This window comes from Macrotis lagotis, chromosome 7, assembly GCF_037893015.1.
Source record: "Macrotis lagotis isolate mMagLag1 chromosome 7, bilby.v1.9.chrom.fasta, whole genome shotgun sequence".
Classification (NCBI taxonomy): domain Eukaryota; kingdom Metazoa; phylum Chordata; class Mammalia; order Peramelemorphia; family Peramelidae; genus Macrotis; species Macrotis lagotis.
In genome coordinates this window covers 133,689,403-133,711,496 of record NC_133664.1, presented here as the reverse complement: position 1 = coordinate 133,711,496, position 22,094 = coordinate 133,689,403, and the positions used below count along the sequence as shown (strand labels likewise).

Sequence of the window (22,094 nt, the reverse complement as noted above, 5' to 3'; positions counted from 1 at the left end):
GTCTATTTCCTAGTCAACAGAATCTGAAAGATCTAATATCTATTTCAAGTCATTCAAAGGTGATCTCACCCAAAAGAGTTACTAAATGACACAAACTTTTTTTAAAAAGCCTCAAGTGATGCAAAATATTAAAATCAGTTCTCTTTGTAGTGGCAGAAAACTGGAAATTGAGGGGATGTCCATTGATTGGGAATGGTTGAACAAGTTATTATATATCAATGTTATGTAATACTATTTTTCTATAAGAAACAATGAATGATTGAATTCTAGAGAAACATTGGAATGAATTCCAGACACTCATTTGAATTGTAAGATGGAAAGGAAACAGAAACAAAAGAATACTGTGAACATTAACAACAACACTGTGAGATGATCAACCTTGAAGGATACAGCTCCTCTCAACAGTGTTATCCACATCCAGAGAGAGAGAGAAATCAAAACAAATCCAAAAACCTACAGTATCTGAATGAACACTACATACACTTTTTTAAATTTCCCTTGTTTTATTTTATATCTCATGATTGTCTTCTTTTCCTTAATCTTAATTCCTCATACAGAAAATGTCTAATTCATAAACACATTAAACACAAATGTCTATATGCAGTACTCATAAGACTGTTCATTGCTATTTGCAGAGGAATAGGAAGGGTGGGTAGAAAGAAATTATGTAACTTAAAAATAGAAATAAGCTTGTGGAAAAATATTGAAAAAATTTATAAGATGAAATTGGAAAAATAAAATAAAATATCAATTAATAAAAGAGACACTTGAAGTCCCAAGGATTTCTGGTTTGCTATGTTTGGGACTACTCTGCCATGACAGGGAGACACCTTTGAACAATGCCTCTTGGCAAAGACTATCAGAGATACTGAAGCAGAGATAGCATTTTCTTAATGAATGGACACAGACTGCTGCAAGGGAGGAAGTAAAGCAGGGCTAGGTAATAGAGGCACTCACCTGAAATTTAGCGGTATTATAAAGGAAGAATTCAATATGCCAACTATTTTTAGCTGTTTTTGCTAATTGGGAGGTAAACTTAATTATTTGTACCTTTTAAAGAAGCATGGATGATCTCTACGTCCAAGGTTGTTTGGTTTGCCCAGTCAATATCATAAATTTATATGGCTATGAAAAAAATGAGAAAAGTTATCATCCAGATTTCTCTAAATATACTAATATTTGAAGTCATTTATTATAGAAATAACTAAAATTTTAACTTTGAATTTTTTGTTTAATTGCTTTAAATTTTAATTGTGTATACATAACCTTTCTTGAACATATCCCAGTCAGGTACAGGTTAAATAAGGACAATTTAAAGAAAGTATTGATCTTAATTACATTTAGAACATAATTGTCAAAAATTATCTTTTCAGAAAGGTAGAATGAAGATGGTAGAGTAAGTCAGGAACTCACCCAAGTTCTTCCTCAAATCATCCAAATACCTTTAATATCTCTAAATAAGTCCTAGAATGGCAGTCCAAGACAACTTACAACTTTAGTAGGAAAGATCTTTTTGCACTTAGGTGAGAGTGGAATACAATCCAGCCAGGTCATGGCAGAGTAGTCCCAAACATAGCAAACCAGAAGTCCTTGGGAGTCAATAAATCTGCAATAATGGCAGCTGCTCCCAGAGATCTCAGTCCAAGGACAATAAGGAAGTTGGAAGGAGATTACAGGGATCTCTTTGCTATGAGTGAGGTAGGTCTCTGTTGCTTTGGCCATACTCACATCTGGTCACACTCCCAGAGACAGAAGGAGCAGGAAACCCACCAGAGCTGCTTCCTATGGGGAGTGGAGACATTTCTCACAGAACTAGGACATGTCCTGTGGTCACTCACAGACCAGAGCATAAGCCAGAAGAGCAATAAATGTCTGTCCTTAGATTTTATTACCTTGAAAGAACCAAAAAAGAAGCAGGTACCTAGAAGTAGCTCTAAAAACATCTACACAGAATTCAAGAAGCTTGAATATTTTGCCCATCACACTGGAAGCAGAGTCCAATTTTAATAAAGATGTAAAGTCAAGTCATACACTGGGAAAATGAGCAAAAAAAAACCTCTGATCATAGAAAGTTACTATGGTGACAAGGAAGTTTAATAGCAAAATCAAAGCCCCTACATCCAAAAATACAAAGAACATTATGAATCGTTCCAGGTCATGAAAAAGCTCAAAAAGAATTTTGAAAATCAAGTTAGAGAAGTAGAGAAAAACTGAGAAGAGAAATGGTAGTGATGAAAGAAAATCATGGAAAACAAGTCAGCAGTTTAGGAAGGGAGACAGCAAAAAAAATGTTAAAGGAAATTGCATCTTAAAAGTAGACTAAATGGTAAAAGATGTACTCAAGGACAATGAGGAGAAGAATTCCTTGAAAAGTAGATTCAACCAAATGAATAAGAGGCACAACATTTTCTGAGGGAAAAAATAACTTAAAATTTAAAATTTCCCAAAGAAGGAAATTGGAAAAGGATGCACAAAAATTCAATGAAGAAAATAATTCCTTAAAAATTAGAATTAAGCAAATGGAAGATAATGACTTCTTGAGAAATCATGAAAACAAATGACCTGTTAAATAGATCCAAGAAAGAAAAATTTTAAATTATTGGAATAACTGAAAGCCATGAAAAAACCCTAAATATCATCTTCAAGGAATTATCAAGAAAAGCCATGTTGATATTCTTGAATTAGAGGGTAACAACACCTACTGATCACCTCCTGAAAAAGGTCCCAAAATGAAAACTCCCAGGAAATATTATAGTTAAATTTCAGAGTTCCAATTCAAGGAGAAATTATTATAAGCAGTCCGAAAGAAAAAATTCAACTGTCATGGAACCACAGTCAGGCTAACACAATATAATACATTAATGTATATCACAGGACTTGGAGTATAGTATTTTGTTACACAAAAAATCTTCAATTACAAGAATCAACTAACCAGCCAAATTGAGATTACTCTTTCAGGGAAACATGGACAGTCAATCAAGTATAAGACTTTCAAACTTTTCTGATGAAAAGAACAGAGGAGAACAGAAAATTTGATCTTCAAATATGAGACTATAATGAAGCATTAAAAGGTATACAGGAAAGGAACATCATAATGGACTAAATATTGTTAAACCATTTATCTTCCTTCATGGGAAGATTATACCAATAATTCATATAAGCTCTCTCATTATTAGCACAGTTAGAAGGGGTTTATATAGAAGGACACACATCTGAATGCATATAAAGTTATGAGACCTAAAAATATAAAATTAAGAGCTGAGAGAAGAAATTACTGGAAGAGAGTGAAAGGGGGAGGTAGATTGTGCCAAATTATCTAACATAAAGCAGGCAAGCAAAAGTTTTTACAGATGAGAGGAAGGGGAGGTGAAAGGAATGGGTGAAACTTACTCTCATCAAATTTGGCTTAAAGGGTGCATAACCATCACATTTAATTGGGTAATGAAGTCTCTTATCCTATAGGAAATTAGGGGGCAAGGGGATAAGAAAAAATAGGGGAGGTGACAGAAAAGAGGGCAGATTAGGGAGGGATAAGTCAGAAGGAAAACACTGAGGAGGAACAGACTGAAAGGAGAAAAGAAATAGAATGGAAAAGCACAAGACGGAATAGGATAGAGGGGGAAATAGGGTTAGCTGTAGTACCTGAGAAAAAAGTTTGAATCAAGGTTCTCTGATAAAGGTCTCATTTCTCAAACATATAGAGAATAAGATCAAATTAGTGCATTGTTGTTAGAATTGTGAACTGATTTGGTACAGTGGATAAAGCACTGTCCTTGGAACTGGGAGCATAGGAGTTCAAATCTAATCTCTGACACTAACTAGCTATGTGACTTTGAGTATGTTACTTAACACTGATTGCCTCACCTCCAGGGCCATATCCAGTCATCCTGATCCATATCTGGCCACTGGAAAGAAAAAGTTCCAGAGGAGAAAGTGAGGCTAATAACCTAGCACAGCACTTCCACACTGAAATCCAATTCATGTGTTTGTCATAGCATCACCTCCATCATGTTATGATCTTTTCAAAAAAGTAAGAACAGGTGGCAGAGCCAAGCTGGTGAAAGATGAAGAAACTCTCTTAGGTGCTCTCCATATAATATTTCAAAAATCATAAAATTATTACTGTAACTGAATTTTTGAGAGATGGAGCCCACAGAAGGATCCAGTGAGGCAGTTCTCCAGACCAAAGTAACCTGGAAAATATTGGAAAGGCTCAGCTCCATGGGTTTAGAGGGGTGGCCTGCCAGAGTAAAGGAACTTCAGCCTCTGGGAGGTAGCCCTAGGCCTCCTGGGAGCAAGAGATCATGGCAGCAGGGGCAGTTTCCTGACCTACACCCTAGGGAGCACCGGGCACAACTTGGAAGATCAGCAGGGAGACCTCTGCCAGAGCAGGCACATGAAGCCCAGTCCTCAGGGCACTCAGCCAGCAGCTGTGGTGCCAGCAGCCCAGATCCAGGAGAAGGAAGCAGGAGGAGCCAGTAAGCAGGAATCCCCAGGCAACTTAGCCTTGAGTGCTTAGCCTACCAAAAGTAGGGGACTGGAGAGAGATTCTGAGGTCTTTCCTCTGCACCTGGAAGAGGACTCTAGGGCTCTGACCACATTCAGATCATGATCACAATCTAGCCCCCCCCCCCATAGAACAGCAGGTCCCCCCACTTCAGCCTATTGGAAGAGGGCTGCACTTGTGGTCATTCACAGACCAGAAGGGAAGACAGAGATTCACACATTGAGATCCTTGTTGGGGGGGTCCCAATAATACTCAAAAGCTCAGGAAGCTCCCCCAAACCAGGCACAGGTTGGGAAAATGAGTGGGAATAAAAGGAACACCATGGAGAAGTACATTGTCTATGATCCCAAGAAGGATAAAAACACTCAATCTGAAGATGAGGAAGTACTGGTTTCTTTATCTAAAGACTACAAGAACAATAGAAATTGGGCTCAGGTTATGATAGAACTCAAAGAAGATTTTGAAAATCCAGGAAGATAGAAGAAAAATTAGGAAGAGAAATGAGAGACATGCAGGAAAAGCATGAAAGGGAAGTCAGCAGTTTAGTCAAGGAGATCCAAAAGAAATGCTGAAGAAAATAACATGTTAAAAACCAGCACAAGTCAAATGGATAAAACAGTTCAAAAAGTTATTGAGGAGGAGAATGCTTTAAAAAGCAGAATTGGCCAGATGGAAAAAGAGATAAGAAAGCTCTCAGAGGAAAACAAGTCCTTCAGATGTAGAGTGGAGTTAAAAGAAGTTGATGACTTTATGAGAAATCAAGACACAATACTTCAACACCAAAAGAATTAAAAGATTGAAGAAAATGTTAAGCATCTCATTGAGAAAACAACTGATCTGGAAACAAATTCAGGAGAGATAATTTAAAAATTATTGGCATACCTGAAAGTTATGATTAGGAAAAGAGACTTGACCTCATTTTTAAAGAATTTCAATAGTAAAATTGCCCAGATATCCTAGAAGAAGAGGGTAAAATAGAAATTGAGAGAATCCACTGATCTCTCCCAGAAAGAGATGCAAAAAAAAAAAAAAAATCAATACTCAGGAATATTATAGCTAAGTTCCAGAACTCCTACATCAAAGAGAATATATTACAAGGAGACAATCCAAATATCATGAAGCTGCAATCAGGACTTAGTAGCAACTACAATAAGGGCTCATAGGGTTGAAATATAATATTTCAGGAGACAAAAGAGCTTGGAATGCAACTGAGAATCAACTACCCAGCAAAACCGAACATCCTCTGGACCTGCTTGTTCCATCAGTGCGACAATAGGGAGAATTTTGGGCTGTCTACAATGAAGAATACCATCTGTATCCAGTTAAAGAGCCGTGGAGTTTGAACAATGTTCAAGGACTATTCCCTTTAAATTAGGGGAATAAAACAGATATCTTATTGTCTGATCTTGTTATCTCTTATACTTTTTGCTTCTTCCTTAAGGATATGATTTCTCTCTGATCACACTCAATTTGGATCAATGTACGACATGGAAACCAAGTAAAGACTGACAGATTGCTTTCTGCGGGGGGGGGGGGGGAGTAAGATTAGGGGAAAAATTGTAAAACTCAAATAAAATCTTTAATAAAAGAAAAAAACAACCACCCCCCCCAAAAAAAAAACCTGAACATCCTCTTCCAGGGAATAAAGAAAAGTTCAATGAACTAGTAGAATTTAGATTGTTCCCTTTGAAACAACCAGAGATGAGCAGAAAGTTTGATCTTCAAATACAGGACTTATATGAAACATAGAGAGTGGAGAACAGTAAAATATGAGGGACTTGATGATGATGAACTGCATGTATTCCTACATAGAAAAATGATACTAATAATACTTATATGAAACTTCTCATTTAATAGAGCACGTAGAAGGGGCTTATATAGATAAAGCACAGGGGAGAGCTGAATTTGAAGATATAATATATTGTAAAAATAAATTCAATGGCTAAAAGGGAAATGTAATGGGAGCAAGAGAAAGGAGAGGTAGAACATGCTAAGATATTTCATATAATAAGATATTTTATTACAATGAGCTATTGCAATGATATGGAAGGGGCAAAGGTGAGGGGAAATGAGGGAACCTTTGCTCTCATCAGAGGTAGCTCATAGAGGATACAACATATATATATATATATATATATATATATATATATATATATATATATATATATATATATATATATACTTAATGGGGTAGAGACATCTAGAATAAGGAGAGAAGGGGGATGAGGGAGGGGGCATGTGAATGATGGAGGAGAGGGTGGACTGTGGGGGAGAGTGGTCAGATATAAGACATTTTCGTTTTCACTTCTTGCAAGGCACTGGAATTGGATGACCTGTCTGTAACAACAGGGCTAGGAGGTTGCTGGGACTAGGAGTGGTATGTAAACTTAAGGCCTCTTGGCCTCAGGGCCAGTGATGAGTCTGCTGCACCACTCAGCTACCCTACAGCAAATTTAAGAAGAAGGACAGAGTGAAAGGAGAGAGAAAATATAGTATATGGTAGTGAGGAAGTACAGATGGAGGGAGTTGCTATCAGCAATGACAATGGTGGAAAAACATGGAAGTAACTTTTGTGATGGACTTATCATAAAGAATGTCATTCAGTCGTGACAGAGCTGGTGGTGTTGGAACACAGACTGAAGCACATTTTTTAAATTTTTTTATTTTTATTTTTATTTTTTCTCTTTCCTTTATTGCTCATGAGGGTCTGTATTGGGTGGGGGGCAGGGTATTATTTTCATTCTTAAACAAGAATATTTTAGTAATGCATAAAAAATTATTTAAATAAATTCATGATCTATTTAAATTAGAATTGACTTCAGTGATCACCTGACCTGAAAATGAAGGCTAGAGACAGGGAAAAGAAAAGAAATGATAGAGCAAAAAATTTAAAGATATTAAAAAGATCATACTAAGGGAAACTAAGTGGCACAGTGAATTGAGCACCAATCCTGGAGTCAGAAGGACCTGAGTTCAAATGTGGTCTCAGACACATAATACTTACTAGCTCTGTGACCTTGGGCAAGTCATATAATCACATTGCCCCACCAAAATAAATAAATGAATAAATAAATAAGCAAATAAACAAACAAACAAATAAATAAATAACAAGAATAGTAACTGGAAGAGTTCTGAGTGGCTTCAGATTTGGTAGGGTTGATGGCTTAAGAATCGACGAGTTAGAAGTTTATTCCCATAAAATAATTATCAAAACACACACAAAAAAATTAGGGACAAACATTAATCTGTATGTAGAATTCCCAAGGGTAAGGCTCACATACCCTATATCCTGGGAGTGTACTAGATCTTCATCCAAATAGAAATAAAAAACAAAAAAGGAAAAGGACACATATATAAAAGGTTATTCATGGCAGCTCTTTTATGGAGGAAAAAATGTGAAATTGAGGGGATCAGCTGGAGAATGCCTGAACATGTTGTGATATATGATTATGATGGAATGATATTCTATTGTAAGAAATGGTAAGCAGGATTATCTCAGATAGATCTGGAAAGACATACACAAGGAGATGCAAAATGAAATATACTAGGTACAAAGTAGCATCAATATTATGTAGAATGATCACTGTGGATGACTTAGCTTTTCTTACTCCAGCAATCTCTGAAAGTCTCATAATAATGAATACTATCCATTCCCAGAGAATGAGTTAAAACATACAATCTTTAACCTTTATTTTTATTGAGATTTCTTTTATTTTGAGGGAGGTCTATTTTGTTTTTGTGTTTTTTTTTTTCTGAAACATAGCTATTTTGGAAATGCTTGCCTTAACTATACATTTATAAACCATTCAATTGCTTGCTTTTTCAATGAGGGGATTTGGCTGGAAGGGAGAGAGAGAGAGAGAGAACTTGGATCTCAACGATTTAAAAAAAAAAATGTGAGGGGCAGCTAGGTGATGCAGTGGATAGAGTACCGACCCTGGAGTCTGGAGTACCTGAGTTAAAATCTGACCTTAATAATTATCTAGCTGTTTGGCTTTGGGAAAGCCATTTATCCCCCATTGCCTTGCAAAAAAACCCCAAATCCAAAAATCAAATGTGATTTATACATGTTATCTGTGGTAAAATAAAATACCAAACAAAAAAATGACCGAAAAAAATTATCTTTTCAAATCCTTTGAATTTTAGATTCCAGCTCCACAGATCTCTTGAAACTGCCTTCTCTAAAGTTATCTTCGACTTTTAACTGTTCAATTTGAGAACCTTTATTCAGTCTTCAACCTTCTTGAACTCTATTATTTTTCCCACTATTACTATCTCTGCCGCCATAGTAGTCTAATACCTGACCATAATATTTTTCTCTTGGTTTTGATTTCATGGGTATTAAAAGTCCCAGATCTCTCTGGCTGTCCTTGATTGTCATTAATGAATCTCAGGCTAACCACACTTGGTCATTGATTGAACCCTGAAAAGACAATGTAAATAGCAGTTGTTTCTGTTTTGATCAGAAACCCTGAGGTTCTTTACCTCTCAATTTTTTGTTGCTTTTTTGACCATGCAAAAGAATGTTCTTTGCTTCATTTCTTTCTTTCCTGCTTTAAGCACTGAAAAATTACAAGTATCTTGTCCTCCCTTTTTAATTTTTTGGATCCAAGTAAAAGTGTTCTTTCTTGGCCTCTTTGTGTCTTATCTCTCTTACCTTGGCTTAATCACTGAATGGGCATTGCCTCTGGTCAAACTGTGATCTGTGAAAGACCTTAGGTTAAACAGGGAAAGGTCTCCCACAGCATTCAGGGCCATCTTCACACATACTGATCCATAAATGGCCACTGGAACCAGATGGTTACAGAGGAGAAACTGAGACTGGGGACTTTGCATAGTCCCTCCCTACCTCCAATCTCCACTGCCCTCCTTAAATCAAATCCATTTCACTTATATGTAGTGGAATAACATCAGTCCTTTTGTAGAACAACATATAAGCAACATAAGCAATAGCAACAACTCCTACTTTTCCTATTTTTTTCCTTAAATTATTTTATTGTTTAAAATCTATTTTTCTACCCCCAAGAATGGATACAACCTAAAAATATCTCTTTTTTTCTAATGTCCTCTGTCAAAAAGATTCAGTTATCAGGGAGCATGTTGGCAGTGCAGTGGACAGAGAACCAGTCCTGGAGTTAGGAGGACCTGAGTTCAAATGCAGACACAGACACTTAAAAATTAACTAGTTGTGTGATCGAGTAAGCAAGTCACTTAACCCCACTACCTTACAAAAAAAGAGCCAGTTAACAAATTATATGTTAGTATTATATTTAGAGTCAAAATAATCCAATCCTTAAATAATACTTCCAGCAACCAAGGTAGCAGAGTAAGCAGTAAATCCCCTTACTCTTCTGTATTCACAACCAATCAACCATAATACAGTGGCCCAAAACAGAGAATCAGCAAAAATACAGAGTAAAGGAATCTCTGAGTCCAAGAAACTTTGAAGATTGTGAGAAAAAAATCTGTCTCACTTGGGGAAAAGGGGAGTACAGTCCATGACAGGAAGCGTCCCAATAAGCCAGCAGCAAATCCACATAATCAAACCCATAGAAGACCCTGAACTCCAGAACAGTAGGGGAGGCAAACTCCTCATAATATTAAACACAGTAAGGGAAATGGGCAAACTCCAGTTCTAAGAACTGTCATATACTTTAGCAGAGCCCCAAGTAAATAGGAAACCATCAGCAGCCACACTACCAAGTACTTCAATGTAGACCCAAGAATAAAACAGAAACTGCCCCAGCTGCAGCACATACCATAAACCAGCACTAGGACGTATCTGAATGTCATAATCATAAGTAGGAACTGAGAAGCATTTTTCAATAAATAATCAAGAAATATTTTTTTGATATCATGGAACCAGAGGGCAGAATAGATATTGAATGAATCCACTGATAACCTGAGAATAGAGATCCCAAAATAAAAACTCCAAGGAACTTTATAGTCAAAATTCAGAATTATTAGTTCAAGGGGAAAAAAGTAATAGAAGTGGTCAGAGAAAAATAATTCAAATATTGGGGAGTAAAAATCAGTATTGCACAGGATTTAGCAGCTGCAATTTTAAAAGTTCATGAATTGTGATATCTCAGAAGTTCAAAGTAGTTGGGAGTACCAACCAAGAATAACTTCCCTGGCAAAATTAGGTATAATTAAATCAATGGAAAAATGTTCATTTAATAATATAGAAGAATTTCAAGCTTTCATAAGATGAAGATGAGAATTTAACCAAAATTTTGATCTCCAGATTCAAGAACTAATAGAAACATAAAGAGGTAGGTAAAAGGAGGGGGGGATCATAAGGAATCAATGGAGCTGAACTCCATTGAATGTTTGCATTCTTACATAGGAAATGATATTTGTAGTTCTTTTTTAAAAGTATCACTAGTAGTACAACTAAAAGAAATATACATATAGGAAACAGGCAAAAATTGAATTTGAGGGAATGACAGAAAAGAGAATTAAGGAAAGAAAAAGAGGAATACTCTAGATATAGCATGAAGGAAGAGAAAGAATACAGAAAATTATTTTACATAAAAAGATGACAGAGTGAAAGATCTATAGATCTATTACAGTGGAGATGAAGATGGAAGGGTGAGCAATGGCCATGGCTTGAATCTTACCCCATCACTATTGGCTCAAAGACAGAATAATACATTCAATCAGTCAAATATACAAATCTAACTCAGGGAAATAGGAAAGAAGAAGTTTGAATAAATGGGGAGGAGGGAACTGACAAAAGGGAAGATAGAACAGGGAAATGTTAGGCAAAACAAATCACTGGTGAAGAAGGAATGAATGATAGGAGAGACAGAACAAACAGGAGGGAAAATTGTATGGAGAAAAATACATTAGTACCCATAACTGTGGATACAAATTGAATTCTCCCTTAAAACCTAAGTTAGCAGAATAGATTAAAACCAGAATCCTGCAATATGCTATTTACAAGGTACACCCTTGAAGCAGAGAGGCACACAGAGAGTAAAGATAAGGAGTGGAGTAGAAACTGTTAGACTTCAGCTGAATTTATAAAAAAAGGAAGAGTTAATCAAATTCGAAATTAATGAATTAATTATTAAATAAATTACATTTTAATAAATTATATTTTAAAATTAATAAAATTAGATCTAATTAAAAGAGATAAAGAAGGAAACTGCTTCTTACTAAAAGCACCATAGATGAAGAAGAAATCTCAATACTATAAGAGTATGGACTAAGTTATATATAGCTTCCAAATTTTTAAAGGAAAAGCTAAGTCAGGAAGAAATAGAAAACAAAATATTACTAATGGGGATCTTCAATTGTTCCCTCTCAGAAATTGCTAAATCCAACAAAAAATAAGGAAGAAACAAGGAAAGTAAATAGAATATTTGCAAAGTTGGAGAACAGATCTTTCCAAAAACCTAGATGGGAACAGAAAATCCTTATCTCAATAGCACATGGCACCTGACCAAAAATTGACAATGTATTAGGGTATTAAAAACCTCAAAATCAAATACGGAAAGGCAAAAATAATAAATGTACTTTTTCATTTTTGTAAATATATTTCAACAAAAACAATAGAAAGATAGATTAAAATTAGTTACAAACTAAATAATCTAATCCTAAATAAGGATTTTTTCAAAGAATAAACCATAGAAACAATTAATATTTCACTAAAGAAAATGACAACAATGAGACAACATAATAGAATTTATTGGATTTAGTCAAAGTAACTTAGAGGAATTTTTTTTTAATTCTTACAGCAAAATGACAACTAAGCATAGATCAGTGAATTGTACAAATAAAACTGTTGAAAAGTAACAAACTGTTATCCAATTAAATATCAGATTAGAAATTTTTAAATCTAAAGAGAAGTTAAAAAATTGGAGGTAAGGGATCTGGGGCAGTGAGGTGACATAGTGAATAGAGGACTGGCCCTGGAGTTAGGATGATCTGAATTCAAATTTGACCTCAGACATTTAAGAATTACCTAGCTGTATGACCTTTGGCAAGTCACTTAACCCCACAGCCTTGCATAAAACAAAAAAAAAAAAGAAAGTAAGAAATATCTTGAACTATGAATTAAAACTACGAATTGGTTTTAAGGGAAAAAAAGATTTTCTTTAAATTTCATTAAAAATTTAATAAAGTAGAACACCAAAGAAACAGTATAGAAAAAGAAAAGTATGAATTCATCATCAGTAAAAATGAAATTAAAATCATAATTCAGATTTTTTATCCATCTGTATAGTGTTAAATGTGCCAATCCAAGTGAAATGGATGAATATATGTAAAAATGTAAATTGCCCAGTGTTATGTACATATTTTTGGCAAATATTTTACCTCTGATCCATCTTGTGTCAATCCAAGAATTTCACCTCCCTGACTGTCTCTCTTTATCATGGCCCCAGTTACAAAAAGCAATAAAGTATAACTGGGGTCCTATTCCAATATTTTTAGCTGGGTTATCCAGCTTTGACTCTCTATGACATTCAATTAATAGAATTTAGGTGCTACTGAGAAGCAGGTACTGGGAGAGGTTCACCTTCTGGCAGACCATCAGCTTTATCCCAAGATCTAACTCTAAGCTATTTAACTTCAACAACTCTAATGTATGCTATTGGAACCAGAATTACCACAACTTGCTCTCCAAAAGATCCTAATTTAAGTGTACTCATTACAGTTAAAGGACCTCAAAAGAATCCTGTATCATCATTTTTATCACTACTTCCCTAGATCTGGAGTGTGCAATTTGTGTGTCTTCTTTCTTTGGATATTGTAGCACTTTCCATAAATGATACTGACTAGCAATCTGATGCTTCTGAGAAACAAAATCTTTGGCTCTAAGGATTATGGTGTATATACTAATGGTTAGTCCATCAAGAAACAGGTTTTGATATACCTTTTTGTTGCACAATTAGAACTCCAAGTGTAAGGTCTAACCCATATCAATGATTAAGCCATTAAGAAATAGGGAAGGATATGCTGTGCTGTTGTGCCAATTTGTTTAAAGATAATCATATACTGGCACTTTGTCCAGCATAGGCCAAGAACTCCCACAGCACCTAGACATTCACCAGAAGACCTGTTTCCTATTAAATCAGGCCATGGAGTAAAACCTCTGGAAAAGGAAGTATGTGTCTTTCCACAGCACTCTCATCAGTATAATAAACATAATGTTCAGGTCATGTCATCATAAGAAAGAATGACAAAGTTTATGTATTTATTTATTGTTAATAATAATGAATAGAAAGGAAATAAAATGCTTAATTCCATTTTTGAAAAAGAGATTGGACAAGCCATCAAATAATTCTCAAAGCAAAGAAGATCCAGGACCAGATGGAAACATTTAAAGAGAAATTAAATTCAATTCTATATAAACTATCTGGAAAGTTAGGCAAAGAAGGAGTCTTGCCAAATTCCTTTTATGTCACAAAAATTGAGTTGACATCTTAAGCATGAAGAGTTAAAAAGAGTGAGATAAATGATAGATCAATTTCCCTAATGAATGTTCATGCAAAACGTTTGAACAAAATATTAGCTAAGAGATTACAGCAATTTATCAACACCATGACCAGGTGGGAATTATACCAGGAATTCAGGCCAGGTTCAATAATAGGAAAGGAATTAACCTATTTGACCATGACAATAACAAAATTAACAAAGTCATATAATTTTGTTAATAGATGCTGACAAATAGCTTTTGCCAAAAACATTCCCAATCTTTGAGAGCATAAGAATAAATTGAGCTTTTTTCTAAAATGATAAATAGTATTTATCTATAACCCATCAGCAAATATTATATAAAATTACTATAAGCTAGAAGCAATCCCAGAAAGCTCAGGGGTAAAATAAGAATGCCCATTATCATTACAATTATTGAATATTGTACTAGAATTGTTACCTTTAGCAATAAGAAGAAAAAATAACAATTGAAGGAACTAGAATATGTAATGAAGTAACTAATTTACTGTTTGCAATATGATATGATGGTATACATAGGGAATCTTAGACTAGCAATTAAAAACTACTTGAAGCAACAACTTTAGCAACGTTACAGAACATAAAATAAGCCCACATAAAGCTTCAACATTTCTATATATTACCAACAAATCTCAGCTCCAAGAGATAGAAAGAAAAATCTCAATTAAAATAATTGGACAAAATATGAAATATTTGAAATACTGCCTACCAAGACAAATTCATATATACTATGAAAAAATTATAAATGTTTTTTAAAACAAGTCAGATCCAAACTATTGAAAATAACAATTGCTCATGGGTAAGTTGAGCTCATAGAAATAAAAATAGTAACAATCTATTTGATGACATGCCAATCACACCATCAAAATTATTTTCTAGCAATATAATACAATATAACAAAATAGATATAATTACATTATATTGTATAATATAAAATAATGTAACATACCCCAATATAACACATGAAACAATAAAACATAGCATAACTTAACATTATATTACATTACAGAATATCATATTACAGCTTATATTTAATTATAGTATATTACATTATGTTAATATTAAAATATAATATAATATGGTAACAATAAAAATTATCTGGAGGAAAAAGATCAAAAATAGCAAAATGAATTAATTTTCAAAAATGCAAAGGAATTAAACAATTCAATGGAATGTGGATTTGCTTTACAAGATACAAATTTATCAAATATTATAAAGTGAAAATCATTAAAACTATTTGTTATTGGCCAAGGAATACAGGAATAAATCAGTGGAATATATTACATACAAAAGAAACTGTAATAAAGGACTAGAATAATCTATTAAATTAGACTCTAGTTTCCAGGATAACTTACTATTTGACAAAAACATCTGTGAAAACTGGAAAAATAGTATAAGAAAAACTATGCATAGACCTATATCTTTCAGTTTATACCTAGATAAAGTCAAAAGTGATTATAGTTTAATAATAGAAGGTGATATCATAAGCTAATTGAAAGAGCAAGAAATAGTTTGTCTGTCAGATCTCTGGAGCAATGGAGAATTTATGACCAAAAAAGTTATAAAGAACATTAAAAATGCAAAATGGATTTTAGTTCCAGTAAATCAAAGAGATTTCAAAAAGTCAAAACTATCAAAACCAAGATTAGATGAAAAGCAGAAAGATGGGAAACAATTTTTACAGCCAGTGCTTTTGATAAAGGTCTTCTTTCTTTCTTTTGCATAATTATTTAGTATTATATTTCCAATTATATTCAAAGGAGATTTTCAAAATTCATCCATTCGCAAGTTTATGAGCTCCACATTTTTCTATCTCACTCTCTTCCCTTCCACCTCCTTATGATAGCAAACCATCTGGTAAAAATTGTATAAGTATAATCTTGTTTAACATATTTCTATATTAGTCATTTTGTGAAAGAGGAATTTGAACTAAGGGGAAATATGAGAAATAAAGAAAAAAGAACATAAATGAAGTTTTAAAAGAGAGCCCAGTATGTTTTGCTCTGAATTCAAACTCCATAGCTTGTTTTTTTCTCTGAATGTGGATAGTATTTTCCATAACAGGTGTCTCAGGATTGTCCTTAATCACTGAACTCCTGAGAGGAGATACACTCATTATAGTTAATCATCTCACAATGTTGTTGTTAATTTTCTTAATGTTTTACAATGCTTAAAGGCATTATTTATAAAATATTTAGAGTACTATGTTAAATTTATAATAATAATAAAAGATACTCCTCAATTGATAAAGTCAAAGGTATAAACAGAAAAATTTCAGATAAAAAAATAAAGCTCTGAAAAATCATTTGAAAAAAGTGTCCAGAATATAACTGATTATAGAAATTAAAATTCAAACAACTCTGAACTACAACCCCTCATTTATCAGAATGGTTAATGTGACAAAAAAGTAAAATAATAAATGTTGGGGGGGGCTAGTTAAAAAAACTAGAATAATACATTGTTAGTAAAGTTGTGAACTAATCCAATGATTCTGGAGAGGATTTTGAACTTTCTTGAAACAGCTATACATCTGTGTGTATCCTATCATCCAGTAGTACCACTATTAGACCTATAACTCAGAGATCATTAAAAAAGAGAAAAGTGTTCACATGTACAAAATATGTACAGCAGTTCTCTTTGTTTCAGCAAAATATTGGAAACCTAGAGCATGCCCATTAATTGGAATGACTGGAGAAGTTGTGGTATTTGGATGTGGTGAAATATTGTTTTTTAAGACTTGATGAGCAGGCAGATTTCAGAAAAACATTGGAAGATATAGGAACTAAGACTTACTGAAGTAAGCAGAACTAGGAGAACATTCAAAACAGTAATAAAAATATTGGGTAACGATCAATTCTGATCGACTGAACTCTTCTCAACCAGACAGTGACCATTACAGAGATCCAAGACAATTCTAAAATACTTTTGATGAAAAATGTCATCAACAGTAATAGAGAAAATACTATGTAGCCTGAACTCACAAAGCATACTATTTTCACTTTTTCTTATTTTTTTTTATTTTTTGTGTTATTTCCTTTTGTTCTTATTCTTCTTTCACTTATCATACATGACAAATATGGAAAAACAGGATAGCTAAATTGTGTGGTAGATAGAGCACTGGACTTGAAGTCAGAAGATCCTGAGTTCAACTCTGTCACTTGAAACTGTGTGACCTTGGTCAAATCACTTAATCTTGAATGTCTCGCATCCAGGGCCATCTCCAGTCTTCCTGATTCATATCTGTTCATTGGATCCAGAAGACCCTGGAGAAGAAAATGGGCTTGGTGACTTAAAACAGGACCCCCTAACTCCAATCCATGTTTCATGTGCTTGTTATGGCATCACCTCCCTGATGTCATGGTCTTCTTTAAAAATGAAGGACAATGGGCAGCTAGGTGGTTCAGTGGATAAAGCACCTGCCCTGGAGTCAGGAGTACCTGAGTTCAAATCTGGTCTCAGACACTTAATAATTACCTAGCTGTGTGGCCTTGGGCAAGCCACTTAACCCCATTTGCCTTACAAAAAAAAAGAAAAAAAAAGAGTGAAGGACAAGGGGTGGCACAGTGGATAGAGCACTGTCATTGGAGTAAGGAGTACCTGAGTTCAAGTCTGGCCTCAGACACTTAATAATTAGCTAGCTTGGGCAAGCCACTTAACCCCTTTGCCTTGCAAAAAAAAAAAAAAACTAAAAAAAAAGAATGAAGGAAAAACATCCTCAATCATCAATATGGTTAATAATCATCAATAAGATTAACATGATGTTGCACATATAACATATCAGATTGGTTATTCCCTATTTACATAAAATTTACAAAAAAAATCCTATTCAGACTTAGAAAAAGAAGTAAAACAAGAACTGTGGGAGCTTAGATATATCACCAAACTTTCTGGGCCAAAGTTTTCTCAACTGTAGAATAGAGTTTTGCTATTTAAAAATAATGACAACATTTAGGTAGTGCTTCAATATTTGGAAATCATTTTAAATATTATTTCATTTTCTCCTTTTACCTATTATCTTGCAAACATACTAATGATAGATAAAATTATTATCCAACAGTACCACTATTAGATCTATATCCCAGAGATCATTAAAAAAGGGAAAAGGATTCACTTGTACAAAATATTTATAGCAGTTCTCTTTGTTTTAGCAAAATATTGGAGGAAGAAATTGAGTCAAATAGAGATTGAATGATGTGCTCAGATCTCACAGTTAATAATTATCTAAGGCAAGATTGGAATTTAATCTTCCTTTCCTGTGTCTAATATTTGGTTTACTTTGTTATTTGACTGCATAAATGATATTTAAGGTTCCTTTCATCTTTGATGCTCTTCTACTTATTCCTATATTCATCATTCCATAAAGAATAAGGTAATTAAGCAAACTAAACATAAGGTAATTTTAGAGATTAAAAAGCAGTTACTTCTGGAGGAACAAAAAGGTTCCAGAGAGTATGTGGCCCCTGAGTTCAATTTTGAAGAAAGATAAAGATTATAGTGATGAAGATGGAGAGTATTACAGGCATAGGAGTAAATCGACAGAAATATACTGAGTGGAAGATGCATAGGTTGAATATGAGGAAAAATATTAATTTAACCAGTAGAAACACATAATTCATGAAGATGAGTAAGAAAATTAACATTGAAAAGGCCTTACAGAGACTTCTGGTCAAGATGGTGTAGAGAAGACAGGCACAGTTCTAAAAGCTCCTGATCTCCCCCCATGTATGATATAAAACAAACCTCTTAGCATAAATCTGATCAACAAAACCCAGAAAGAAAAGCCAGGAGAAAGAATATCTACCTAAGGATTTGTCTTTTGTAATCTTGGGTGAGTCCAGGCACAGAGGGTGGACTCTGCCAGGAGCATGGGTTCATGGACAGCCTGGGAGCATGGATTAGCCCCAGATTAGCCTCTGAAGAGAACATAATCTGGTCTGCAGCATAGAAGGACTTCCTTGAAGAAATAAGGAGAGGAGTTTAACAATCAATTTGAAAATCTGGGAAAAGAAACCCATGAGAAGATTAACACCTTGCAACAAGAAAACAAATCATTGGAAAATACAATTGGACAATTACAAAATGAGAATAATTCTCTGAGATCCTCAATTGGGCAAATGTAAAAAGAAAATAATTCTCTGAAAACATCAACTGATCAAGTGGATAGCTCTTTCAAATATAGAATTGACTAATTAGAAAAGGAGTTGCAAAAGTTAAATGAAGAAATCTCTTCTCTAAAAAAAAGAATGTAGTCTGGAAACTAATGACTTCATGAGACAGCAGGAGAATGCTAAACAAAAGCAAAAGATAAAAAAAGAAGAAAATGTAAAATATCTCATTAGCAAAAGCATTGACCTTGAGAAAAATTCAGAGAGGGACAACCAGGGAATTATAGGACTTCCTGAAAACATTTAAGAGAAAAACAAAGGATAGGCTACTATTACAGGATTAAATGATGGAAAATTGCCCAGATATCATGGAACCAGAGACCAAATTCCAAAACTATCAGATAAAAGAGAAAATCCTGCAAGTAGCCAGAAAGAAACAATTACAATACCAAGGAGCCACAATAAGGATTACTCAGGACCTGGCTGCATTAACAATAAGGGATCAAAGGGCCTGGAACAATAAATTGTGAAGAGCAAGAGACTTGGAATGCAGCCAAGAATCCAGTATCAGGCAAAGCTTAGTCTTCTCTTTCTGGGGAAAAGATGAACATTTAATGCAATAGAAGACTTTCAAAAATTTCTGATGAAAAAACCAGGGCTAAATAAAAAATTGAGACATCAGACAGGAGGTTCAAGAGATGCATGAAAAGGAAAAAAATGGGGGGATAAATAAACATAAACTGCTATCCAATCAGATGAAACTGGCTATATCCCAGCACAGAAAAAAAATAGTCTCATAACTCTTAAGAATTGTAAGTCTAGCCGGGGCCCCTCCGGGATGCCCCCCCTTCCCCGGCCCCCGCCTGCACCGGGACCCCAGAAGAGACTCCGCGGGGTCCGAGCGGGGCAGCCCCTCAGGAATCAGTGACATTCCAGGATGTGGCTGTGGACTTCACTTGGGAGGAATGGGGGTGCCTGGCACCCCCTCAGAAGGACCAATACCAGGAGGTGATGCTGGAAAACTACCAGAATCTGGTGTGCTTGGTACTGGCTGCTTCCACACCAGAGGTGATTGTCCAGCTGGAGCAAGGGGAGGTACCATGGAGGCCAGAAGGAGATGGTTCTAGAATCCACCCTCCAGATTGGGAGATTGGGCCTGAAAACAAGGAATCTATTATGAAGGTGGGCCTTTCTATGAAAGAATCATTCTCAGAAAGATTCACAAATAGTGTTGTCTGTATCTCCAAATTGGGAGAAATGTGGGTATGTGCTACCAGGTTAGACAGGCAACAAACCAAGAAAGATACCCTGAGAGTAGCAGAAGACACTCAAAGGAGACCTTTTGATGAAGTGGGAGGCCATGATTATAGTCAGTATGACAAAAGTACTCATTTGGAACCAGTTCATTTTGCACAACAAAGAATATCATTAGGAAATACTCTCTCTAAATGTGATATATATGGAAAGAACTTCAGACTATACTCAGCCCTTGGAAACTGTAATAAAATCTGCTCCAAAATGTTCCCTAAGTATAATGAGAGTAGGAAGCCCTTCAGTTATAATTTGAATCTCCTTGAAAACCATAAACTGCATACTGAAGAGAAGTCTTTTGAATGTCATGATTGTGGGAAGGCCTTCCGATGGAGCTCACACCTTGCTCAACATCAGATAACACATACTGGAGAGAAACCCTATGAATGTAAGGAATGTGGAAAGGCCTTTGGCTTAAGTACAGGGCTGACTCATCATCAGAGGATTCACACTGGAGAGAAACCTTATGAATGTAATGAATGTGGGAAAGCTTTCCTTTTAAATACAAACTTTATTGTACACCAGAGAATTCATAGTGGAGAAAAACCTTATGAATGTAATGAATGTGTAAAGGCTTTCAATAGGAGCACCCAGCTTACTGTAAAACAGAGAATTCATACTGGAGAGAAGCCATATGAGTGTAATGAATGTGGGAAGGCCTTTCGACAGAACACTGTTCTTACTGAACATCAGAGAATTCATAGTGGAGAGAAATCCTATGAATGCAATGAATGTGGAAAGGCCTTCTGCCAGATTTCCCAGCTTACTCAACACCAGAGAATTCACACTGGAGAAAAACCTTATGAATGTCATGATTGTGGGAAGGCCTTCCTTCTCAGCAAAACCTTTGCTGTACACCAGAGAATTCACACTGGAGAGAAACCTTATGAATGTAATGAATGTGGGAAAGTCTTCAGCTGGAGCATGGAACTTGCTGAACACCAGAGAATTCACACTGGAGAGAAACCTTATGAATGTCTTGAGTGTGGGAAAGCCTTCCTTCTTAGTACAACCTTTGCTATCCATCAAAAAATTCATAGTGGAGAGTAACCTTATGCATATGATAAAGATCAATTGAACAGTGACTTTATTCAGAATCATATTGGGAGAGAATGTAATTAACTGGGTGAAAGTATCAACCAGAGAAAAAAGCCATATATAAGATATTCCACTTTAGAAAGTTTATTATAAATACGGAATTATAAATTCTACAGACAATGCCTTTTCAACATCAGTTTATAATGGAGAAAGAACATCTTCAGTTAGTGAACAGTTGTCCAACATTTGAGAATCACAAGTTGCACAGCAGATAGGAAGGAAAGATTTATGAATGTAGTGAATATGAGAAAGATTTCAGCAAGACCTAATCTTTGATTGAAAGTTAGTGAATGCAAACTATAAGAAAATCCTATAGCTTAAGGAAATCTCTTAAACTTTTACCATTCTCCTAGTTGCAATTGCCTAGCTATCTCCCTATTAATTGTTATATTTGCAGCAACTGGTGGCAACTGATTTTCACCAATGTAATCTCAGTAAATTAGGAGTTTTTGTTAGATTAACTCCATTTCTCTCACATTCTAAAAAATTATTAATCATTTTCCCCTCCTTTCTTCCATTCCCAGAAGAAAAGATACACTTGCTATTTGTTAAATCATATTCTTTTTCTCAATCCCATCCTCATCTGTCTATTCCAAGACCTTAAATCT

The 22,094-nt window shown here is 34.8% G+C and overlaps 1 protein-coding gene across 1 annotated transcript; it reads left to right on the top strand.

Moving 5' to 3' along the window:
* Positions 1–1,614: 1,614 nt before the first annotated feature.
* On the top strand, positions 1,615–21,438 carry LOC141494155 (uncharacterized). The gene is made up of 2 exons (XM_074195282.1): positions 1,615–1,698; positions 19,900–21,438. The coding sequence occupies exons 1-2, from the start codon at positions 1,615–1,617 to the stop codon at positions 21,436–21,438; spliced, it is 1,623 nt and encodes a 540-aa protein (XP_074051383.1).
* The last annotated feature ends 656 nt before the right edge of the window (positions 21,439–22,094 follow it).

What these genes read in the sequence shown, in the direction of transcription:
- LOC141494155 (XM_074195282.1), top strand. Translation starts at nt 1,615, where the DNA reads ATGGCAGCTGCTCCCAGAGATCTCAGTCCAAGGACAATAAGGAAGTTG. An exon ending in ATCTCTTTGCTATGAGTGAG is followed by an intron (nt 1,699 to 19,899) that starts GTAGGTCTCTGT and finishes TTGTAAGTCTAG; the next exon opens with CCGGGGCCCCTCCGGGATGC.